The following is a 9,706-nucleotide window of genomic DNA, read 5'->3' as shown; positions in this document are numbered from 1 at the left end:
GCTTGGCTCCACCAACAATGAGCTGAGTGGCCTTGGGAAAGAGAATTAACCTGTCAACCTGGAAGGGAGGGAGGGAGGGAGAAGAAAAAGGGCGGAAATGCTGAAGCTTTCGAAGCAGGGGCAATAGAAATCAGCTTCCTGTGCCCCACTCTCATAATTTCCTTGCCCATAGAAACTTTGGTTGACAGAGCAGACACTGTCAGCGACAGGACAAGGCAGAACCACGGCAGTGACAATCCTGCCACCTGAAACAAAGCTCAGGAGTTATATCCAAAAGTAAAGCTAAGACTCCAATGTCCATCCCTTTCACCTGCTTTTTCTGCATAAGAGATTTAATCCTTGCCACCTGGAAGTCCAGGCTGGTCCCTGGGCCCAAGTGCACAACTCCAGCGGCCCCCAGGAAGGACCCAGGCCACTGCTGCATGTGCCACATGCCACTCAGAGCAGCCCGTGTCCACTGACGGAGCTGGAGACCCGGGCTGCGTGTAGTGGGGGCCTTGATGCCGGAAACAGAGGCAGGTGGGGAGCGGGGCGGAGCCGGCCCATCAGGCCTTCCCGCGCCTGGGGGCCAACTGCCCCGGTTCAGCCCCTGCCCCTACTCCCGCCCCTGTCCCAGCACTCACCAGCAAACCCCCCAAATCCCTTGAGCCTGACTCTTCATCTGTGCAATGCAGCCCTGGTACCGCCCCCGAGTTCTCACACGCACTAAATAGTCACTGAGGGCGGCACCCAGCAGACTCCTGGGCACAGAGCTGGCTTTTTGAGCCCCTTGTCTGCCCTTTCCGTCACCTGGCCCCCATCTCCTGCATCCCCACCAACAGCCAGTGAAAACATCACGGGACAGGGCTGAAGCCCCTGCCGGGCCCGGGCCCAGATGAGCCCCAGAGGACGTGCAGGTCACGCACGGGCAGGGGTGCTGGCCAGGGCAGAGGGCCTGCAGGGTGGGCTGTCTCAGGACAAAAACACAGATAATCGCGGCTGCACTGCATAGCAGACAGAAATGGAGGGACACACACACACACACTTTGAGTACTTTTGTCATTTTTGTTTGTTTCACTTTGTTTTGAACACTAAGATTTATTTTCAAACAGCACACAGACGTCTGCGGGGCAGGGCCAGGCCAGGCTGGTGTCTGGGCCCGAGGTCTCAGGGGACGCTGGACGCCACCCGCGGCAGCTGCCAGGAAAGGAGGGCCCTGGCCCGGGCGGCCGGCCCAAGCTTCAGGCAAGCGCGGTGCGCGGCGGCCCCCAGGCCCCGCCCCGCGGCCGGGCACCCAGGCGGCGGCAGCGGCGCCACCCAGCGGGCGCGGGCGGGGAGGCGGCCGGGAACTCAACTAGGGGATACAGCAGCTTCAGGAACGCTGGCGATTCCGCCGGACTCGCCGAAACCAGGCTCTTTGGAAAACCACCTCATCTTTGGGAAGACACCTCCTGGCTTAGGTCTCTCCCCTCAATTTCCCTTTGCTTTTCAAAAGTTTAAAAACAAAAACGGAAAAAAAAAAAAAAAGAAACACACATTTTTCGGGACAAGGTGCTGCCGTTCACGCGTCCGCAGCACCGCCAGGCGCTCTGCTCTCACTGCACCCTCGCGGTGAAGTTCTCGGGGAAGACGCCCCGGCACTTCTCCAGTTCCTTGTGCAGGATCCAGTCGCTCTCCTTCACGCCCATGAGCCAGCCTTCATCCTGGGGGGAAGCCAGCGCGTTGCATGCGGCTGGGGGAGGACGGCGTCCCTCCCGACAGGGCAAGCCCTCCTTCTGGCCGCTCATTTCCTCTAGACCGGCACACCCGCCTTAAAGGACGCCTCCTCCAGGCAGCACTCCCTGCTCTTCTCTTGAGACCCAAACCGGGCCCGCACCCCAGGAGCCATCCCTCCCTGCACGAGGTGCATTTAACTCTTTATTGTTTGGTGAGTCCTCCTCACCGCGGGAAGGCAGCCTGACTGCCGCACTGGTCCAAACGCCTCTAAACGACTCCTTCAGTCCCCCACCAGAGAGCTTCCCACCAGCTGGTGCCCACAGAGGCCACATCACCGAGGAGGACATCAACTGTTCTTCCGGCCTTCCACAAACAATGCCAGAAAGTTCTGCTGAGCACTGACCACTTGAAAGCTTCTAGAGGGACCTGAGGCCATCCCACCAAGCCCTCCAGGTCGAACCTGACCTTTGCTTTAATACTGACCCCTCACAGGGATCATCTACCCAAGCCGTGACAAGCCCTGACCCCTGGGCCTGCAGTGACCACACACACCCTGCCATTGCTGCCCCTGCAGCGGCGCTATGCCTGGGACCCACCTGCAGGATTACCTGCCTTGTCCTAGACCCTGTGTGTGTCCTACCTGAGCCACTTCCACCCACCCCAGATGGCTCCCACTGTGGGCTGGGAGGCCAGGGGTCTGCTCCTGAAAACCCCACCTAGCCCAGGGCTGGCCCACCGGGGAGATCGGCGGAGACCTGGGGCTTTAGGAAAACGGGCTGATTCAGCGCCAGGCCCAGGAAATCCTTGTTACTCAAACCTCCCAGCCCACGGTGGCCTCAGTAAGTACCTAGTGTCCTCAAGTCCCAGCCCAGGATGCCCCAGCCAGGTTGGCCTCACCCCAAATCCAGCCCTCCTCCCACCCTCGGCCACTCTGACAATTACACCACAGGGACATGTTGGTGACTGAACGGACTGGAGTCCCATAGGTCCCCTCTGCACTGTGGCTGCCACCTGGATACCCATGTGGGCAGCCCCACTGGACCACCAGCACCCCACAAACAGGGGCTCCTGCTGAGGGGCCACAGCGACCTGAATAAAGCAGCCCGTCCGGACCTGGGGCGGGGGGAGGAGGCAGTTCTGCCCCACTCTGCGCCCCCGCAGGGCTCAGCAAAGCCCACTCTGAGGACCTTCACAACAAGGAGAGGCCACAGCAGGGGAAGGGTCTGCGAGGCATCAGGGTGCGGGCCAGCTGGGGGCAGGGCTGTGGACTCCGGGGTCCGTCACGTGGGCAGGGAGGCGCGTGCCCTTGTGGACAGGGCGGGGCCCGCCTGCAGGGTGGCACCTGGGGCCAACAGGAGGCTGCAGAGCGGCGGGTGGGGGGGTGTGGTCCATGAAGGGGCAGCCTGGGATGCGGTCCTGGAGGAGGGGGGCCCGGGTTGGGGGGCCTGGAAGGGAGAAGCGGCCAAAGGAACTAGGATGCAGAGGATCGAGAGAAAGGCAGACAGAGGCTGAGGAAAGGAGGAAGCAAGAAGCAGGAAGTGAGAGACTGAGGGGGGGCAGACAGGGTGAGAGCAGCAAAGGGGAACTGTGCCGGCTGCAGGGAAGGGAGGCGGAAGCAAGGGCGCGGCCGTGGGGAGAGGCGGCGGGTCCGCTGGCGTGGCTCTGCTGCCCCCTGCTGGCCGCGCCGCCTCCCTGCACCGGGCCTCACCTGCTCCTCCGGGTTCTGGAAGGGGATGACCAGCACCACGTCCCCAGCTTTGAGCTGCAGCTCGTCCGTGTCCGTGGCCGTGTAGTCGTGCTGGGCCTGCACCTGCAGAGGGTGGGGAGAGCTGACACCCCTTTCCTCGGCAGCCTTTGTCCCACCTGCAGCCCCGTGGGCGCCGGGAGAAGGTGAAAGCAGCAGGAGCGGGGCTCGGACGCCACCTCGCGGATCGGGGAGCAGAGGACGAGTAGTCGGGGAGGGACGGCTTTGGGCCCCCCACGTAGCCTCGGGCCCAGTGTCCTCCCCGCCCCATGGAGGCAGCCGGAGGCTGCGGGTCAGCAGGCCAGGCTCACCTTGAACATGAACCCCGGGGGCAGGTCCAGGCGCCCTGCCCCGCTGCCGCCCTCCACCGTGCCGTTCACAGTTGCCGAAAAGGTCTCCACCACCACCGCGGGGAGAGAGCTCTGGGGGGAGGGGGCGCAGGTTAGCGAGGGCGGGGAGTGGGTCCCGGAGGGCGGGGCCGCGCGGGCAGAGAAGGGGGTGTCTGTGCCCAATGCCAGACCAGCCTGCTTCCAGGTTCCTCACCAAGAACCATGACCTGGACCAGCACAGAACAAGACATGGGGCTAGGGAGCCGCGGGCGGCGGGGAGAAAAGCCAGGGCCTTGGTCCCTGTCATCTTACGGAGGCTGCTTCACTTGCTGCTGTCTCCCCGGGCTCCTGGGCTCCAGCCGCAGGGTGGGTCCCACACGCCACCTCCGAGGCCTCTGCTGGCTGCAACATAAATGCGGGCATTGGGTCAGACACAGGATGGGGCGCTGAGACCAGGACAAGGAGAGGGGCCACGGAGAGCCAGTGCCTCTGCCTGGTACAGGGAGCCCCTCAAAGAAAGGCTCCGGGCACGGAAGCGGCTGGAGAAGGTGCTGGCAGACACACGGACCCCGAGTGACGTACTGCTGAGAAGCCCAGCGCAGGCCCCTGGGTGCCACCCCTGAGCCTCCCTCACAGGCCCTGCCCTCTAAGCCCAAGCCCTAGGCCAAGCCTCGGCTTCCTCCCACCCGCCTGGCCCCGCTGGCCCCTCACAGGTGGCTCCCATGGCCAGGGCCCAGGCAGGGCACCTCGGACGCTGCCCGGCCGCAGTCAGGCTGCGCTGGGCCCGCACTGAAACTCAGCCACTTCTGAGCTCTGGGAGCAATCACTCAGCCCTCCTGGCCCCCACCTCCTCATCTGTCGGAGGAGGAAATGTCTAGGTCAGACTGAAGGTTAAAGGAGAATTCTGGAGAGTGCCCACCATGGACCTGGAGGTGCTCGAGACATGCCTCCCTCCCACCGTGGGAGGCCTGAGCTGGGAAGCTGGGGTGGGGGGTTGGCGAGCGGGTGAGGGGCTGACCTGACCTGAGCCACCCCAGCACGAGTGACAGACAAGCCCTGCCCCGGGGCCTCCTGGCTCAGGGCCCTAGCCTCACCCTCAGTCCCACGGTGGCCTTGTCCGTCCTGTGCCCCCTCCTCCGGGCTCTTCCTCCATGCTACACCCCCAGAGGCCGGGGGCGGGTGAGGGGCTGGCGGGGGCACTTACTTGGGCAGGCCCCGGCTCGGCCGTCTGGCTGGGCCAGGCCACGGCAAAGGTGCCCTCGGCAGCGCTGGGCTCCCTGGAAGGCAGGCTGCCAGCTGGACTCTCTGTGGGCTAGTGATGGGCCACCAGGGGGAACAGGGTGGGAGGGGCGGGGGATGGGGGTGGGGAGACAAGAGAAGAAGGCCGTGAGCAGCCCAGCGTGGGCCCACAGGAGCAGATGGGCGCCTGCAGCCTGGCCGGAGCCCCACGGGGCACAGACAGAGACTCCCCGGGGGGACACCTCCTCCCACCACTGCCCAGGGGACAGGAAAGTGCGAATGTGCCACACGCAGCTCAGCACGTGGCTGGGGGGAGGCTCTGCCTGCCTGCGCCAGGCTCTCTCTGGCCTCCTCCAGTGAAATACCCTGGAGCTTGCGAGCCCCAGAGCCTGGGCTGCGGGCTCTTTCTCGCCAGCCCCTCCTGCTCCTGCGGGAGCTGCATCACCAGCTGTGGGGTGTCCCGTGTCCTCCCTGAGGACGTGGATGTCTGAGCCACCAGGTGATGACAGCACCTGTCGGGCAGGCGTCTGGCCTCACTCTTTCTGTCCTGTTTCTCGAATCATCTCTCCCCCCTCCTCTGTTCCAGCAGCTCCCTGGTGCCACTGCCCTGCGGGGCCCCTGCTGACAGAACGCTCCTCGGGGGTAAGGACCCTCCATCCCAAGGCCCCCCTACCCAGCAGGCCTTGGCCCAGCATGGGAACACCCCACCCACCCTCGGGGACCAGTTGGTCACTGTCTACGCCACTCACAGGCCCTGACAACTGGGCTGCACCACGGGGGACTCTTCAGAGGCTAAGCTGAGGAGCCCTTTCCCACAGGGCCTGGCTGAAGGCCCAGTGTCTCCACGGGGGAGGGGAGCAGGGGGGGGGAACAGAACAGCTGGAGGCGCGGCAGCTCCCTATGCGCGTGGGCACGGCCAAGCGTGCGTGTGCGTGTGCACCTGTGAACCAGCCAGGTGCAGGATGAGGCGGGGTGGGCACAGAGCAAACACAGCTTACCTCCCAGAGGTCCCACGGAATTGACTGAGCACAGCAGAGGGGAGAAGGACAGAGTTAGCACGGAGGTTAGAGACGGCGGCAGGCAAGCAGTCCCCAGGGACCCCCACCCCGCACCCATCACAGGGCCCTCGAGCCCAGCAGGCACAGGGCAGAACAGAGCCGGGCTCTGCGGTCTCCAGAGCACCGAGTCCTGGACACCTTCCAGGCTACTGAGACCCCCAGGCCAGGGAGTGCCCAAACCCGGGGCTGCCGCCAGGAGAGGGGCAGCAGGATGCTGAGATGGACCGTGTAAGTTGCCAGGTGAGTGCTCGGCTGACCTGCTCCTGAGGGTCCTCTTGCTGACCTGTGTCTGCCCTCTTCCCTTCCCCATGGTCAGGACCAGCGGAGGTGACAAGAGCTGGGGGCCAGGGCTCCAGGGGAAGGGCAGTGAGTGGGAGGAGAGCCTGGTGACCCCAGGACCCCCAAAGGCCTGGGCCTAGATGAGCCCACATGGCCGGTGGGCAGACATGAACCCAGGCCCCGGTGCCCAGAGGCCGGTGGGCCCGCGGGCAGTGGTGGGCTCACACCAACCTGACCAGAGGGCGTGGGCGCCTTCACAGGGCTTGCCACAGGTGGGAGGGGGTCAAAGTCCAGGTCCAGCAGACTGGCCTGCTCCGAGAAAGGCCCCGGGGCCTCAAACTTGGCAACAGCGGCAGAGAAGGAAGGCAGTTAGTGACAGGCTGCGAGCACTCGGCCAGGGCGGCACAGCAGGCTCCGCTCCCAGACACGCCCACCAACACAAGGGCACGACCCACACCTCACCCCCGGCACAGGCTCCACCCACACAAGGACACACGTGGGGCCGGCTCGGCCACCGGCCCCCAGGCAGCCACCCGCCAGGCCAAGGCCGAGCCCCCAGCTGTCTCGCGTCTGCCCCATCCTGCAGGCCGACGAGGCCTCCCAGTGCCTGCGCCCGCCGGCAGCAGCCCAGGCCACGGCCCGGGCTGGACAAGACCACACTCAGTCCCCCGGCTCGGAGGGCCCCTGGACGGGTACAGGCCTCCCCTTGCTGCCGCAGACTGACAGGCAGTCCTGTGGTGACACCCACCCCCAGCCAGCTCAGGGCCGAGCCAGCACACAGAGCCCAGGAGCCCCGTCATAACGGGGGGGGGGTCCCCAACACCTGAGCACCCGTGTTCACACTGCACGTCCCTCCCCAGCCCCCCCAAGTTTCCCATTCAGCGGGGCTGAGTGCAGCCCAGGGATGTGCATGTAGCAGGAATGGCCCCAGGAGATGGGCCGCAGTGGCCCCGTCCACACTGTGAGAAGCCAGCCCCTCAGTAAGCTGGGCCAGGCGATCATGGAAGAAAAGGGTCTTTCCCAGAGCCACCCTGGAGGACAAGCCGCCTGGCACCAGTGCCCAGCGGACACGCTGCCTTCCTAGGAGGAGGGCTTGCTCACCTGTGGCCCCGTCTCACACAAGGGGCTTCCCTGGGGACAGGGACGGCTATGCCTGCCCTGGCTCGGCCCAGGGTCCTCCCCTCAGGCAGGGCTGGGAGGGCCGCAGCCCCGCAAGCCTGGGCCAGCCAGCTCTCCTCCCCGCCCCCTGATGGGGCCCAGAACTGACGGGACACGCCCTCCAGCCCGAGGCACCTGAGGTCCTCCATTTAGAAGGACCCGAGACCTGGAAGCGTGGGCAGGGGTCCCCCGGGGGGGGTCCTTCCCAGCTGAGCTGCGGCCTGTGCGGGGAGACCCAAGACCCGCAGTGCTGAGAAGGGCTGGTGCCGCCAGCGCACAGCTCAGGGGATAAGGCGCAGAGCGCAGAGGGCCCAGGCCCAAGCTCAGGGGACTCCCTCCCGCCCCACGCTCATCCCCAGCCACGGACTCTCCTTCAGATCAAGCCCTGTCCAACGAGCCTGGGAGGAAGGTCACTGCCACCTCTAGAGGAGCGAGTGTCCGGGAGGCCGCGCAGGCTGGCTCCTGGGTGCCCTCACCGGCTGCAGGCAGCATTTCTCTGCCCCTCGTGGCCCCACCACCCACCCCTCTAAGAAGCCAGCCAGGCCCAGGCAGCCACCGCCCCACCAGACTCCAAGGGGACAGGGTCACCAGGCCAAGGGCAGACCGCGCACTCTCTGCTCACCTCCCAGCAGGCCAGCCTCCCCCCGCACAGGCCCGGAACCGGCCTCGGGGGCGGCACGCAGGCTACTCACCACAGCCCAGCAGAGCAGCGCTGGCGGCACAGCATCCTGGGGGGACCGGCCCACCCCAGCCCACCCCAGCCCCGTGCAAAGCACCCCCGGCCAGCGCTCTCCAACCCCGCTGGGCGGGGCCCCAGCTCCGGGGAGTGGGCGGAAGGACGGAGGGGAGGCATGCAGGGAGCACGGCGAGGGCCACGCTCAGCGGGCGGCCTGGCTGCAGGTGAGGCCCTCAATTCCTCACCTGGGAAGTGGGGACAACCCCTCCCAGAGGGGGCTGAAAACCGAACCAGGCCCGGTAGGTCAGCGGCCGGCTCCACTCCCTGCGCAGTGTCTGCTAGCCCTCGCGTGCACCCCGAGGCGGAGGCAGGCTCCAGGCGGCAAGCAAGCGTCCCAGCCACAAGCTGCCCTGAGGCCGCGGTTCCCCGAGGCCCCGGGAGTGCCCGGGGCCAGCCTCAGCCGGCTCTCCACAAAGGCTCCCTCCCGGGTCCCCCGAAGCAGGGCAACCCCTGCCCTCCCCCAGCCGCCCTGCACTGAAAGTCCCTAGTTCCGACCCAAAGTCCTCCCATGGGGGCTTGAAGCCCGCTCACCCCACGGTCCCTCATCGCGGAGAGCACGGTCCGCTCCTAACTGCCTCTCCCCCGACGTGCCACCCCCCAGCCCTGCCCCTCCCTCCAGGCCTCTGAGCTTGTGCAAAGGAGCCTGCACAAGGCAGAACCCAGAGGCCCGGGCAGGACAAGCCCACAGCAGCGCTGCAACGTGGGCCCAGCACAGCCTGGGACTAGCCAGCCTGCACGAATGGCGAGGCCCGGCGGGGACAGGGCAGCCCGGCTGTGAGGCCCGGAGGCCAGGCTTGGAGTGGTCGGCGCACTGCGGCCTCTGTGAGCCGACCCGACCATGTGCGGCCCACCCCCCTGCCACCACAGTGACCTCCCCTGCTCCGCCCTCTCTCCGTCCCCCTGGGGATGGGCATTACGTGCCTCCTAGGGCATGGACAGCAGGAGCCGGGCTCTGCGGCCCAGCCACAGCCCCGGCTCCAAGTGGGGTCAGCAGCTCTGGGAGCTAAAGTCTCAGCGCCTTGCAGGTGTTCCCAACCCTGCGAATCACCTCCTCGCCGCCGCCCAAGCAGCGCTCTCCTGACGCGCACGGAACTCCCGGCAGTTCCTGAGCCTGTCCCTCACCCGTCCTGACCTACACGCACGCTGCCACCTCTGGCTAACGTACTGTGTCTGCTGGTAGGCAAACGTCACCTGCTCCAGGAAGCCTTCCCTGATTGGCCCAGGTCCTCCGTGCTCCCTGCCCCTTTTGGCCACAGCATCAATGGAACGGAGAGGCCACTGTGGAGCCGACAGTCTCTACTAGGACTGTTTGCCCATGTCCCTACGTCTGGCCACGTGCTCAGAGATGAGGGATGACGGGTGGAGGGAGGGAGGGAGGGATGTGCGAGAGAGAGGCCCAGAGCCGACCCCTGCAGCCAGACTCCTGCTCCTGAGGCAGAGGCACCGGGGGGTGGGAGAGGGGGGAAGG

At 66.2% G+C, this 9,706-nt stretch overlaps 1 protein-coding gene across 19 annotated transcripts in view; it reads right to left on the bottom strand.

The window, feature by feature from the left end:
• Nucleotides 1-1,033: 1,033 nt before the first annotated feature.
• The window catches only part of BIN1 (bridging integrator 1), a 58,723-nt gene continuing 50,050 nt past the window's right edge, over nucleotides 1,034-9,706 (bottom strand). For 8 of the 19 annotated variants that reach the window (XM_082465894.1, XM_082465879.1, XM_082465885.1 and 5 more), the window contains 4 exons: nucleotides 4,081-4,170; nucleotides 3,751-3,861; nucleotides 3,404-3,505; nucleotides 1,034-1,682 (listed from right to left, as the gene is read on the bottom strand). In XM_082465894.1, coding sequence (XP_082322020.1) covers nucleotides 1,575-1,682; nucleotides 3,404-3,505; nucleotides 3,751-3,861; nucleotides 4,081-4,170 — 411 coding nt within the window. In that variant the 3' untranslated portion in view covers nucleotides 1,034-1,574. Of the gene's footprint in view, nucleotides 1,683-3,403; nucleotides 3,506-3,750; nucleotides 3,862-4,080; nucleotides 4,171-4,972; nucleotides 5,081-6,005; nucleotides 6,030-6,575; nucleotides 6,684-9,706 lie in introns of all 19 variants that reach the window. The other 11 variants (XM_082465889.1, XM_082465877.1, XM_082465888.1 and 8 more) reach the window with 2 other exon arrangements.

This window comes from Balaenoptera physalus (assembly GCF_965194825.1).
Source record: "Balaenoptera physalus genome assembly, chromosome: 6".
NCBI lineage: Eukaryota > Metazoa > Chordata > Mammalia > Artiodactyla > Balaenopteridae > Balaenoptera > Balaenoptera physalus.
This window is presented reverse-complemented; position numbering and strand designations above follow the sequence as displayed.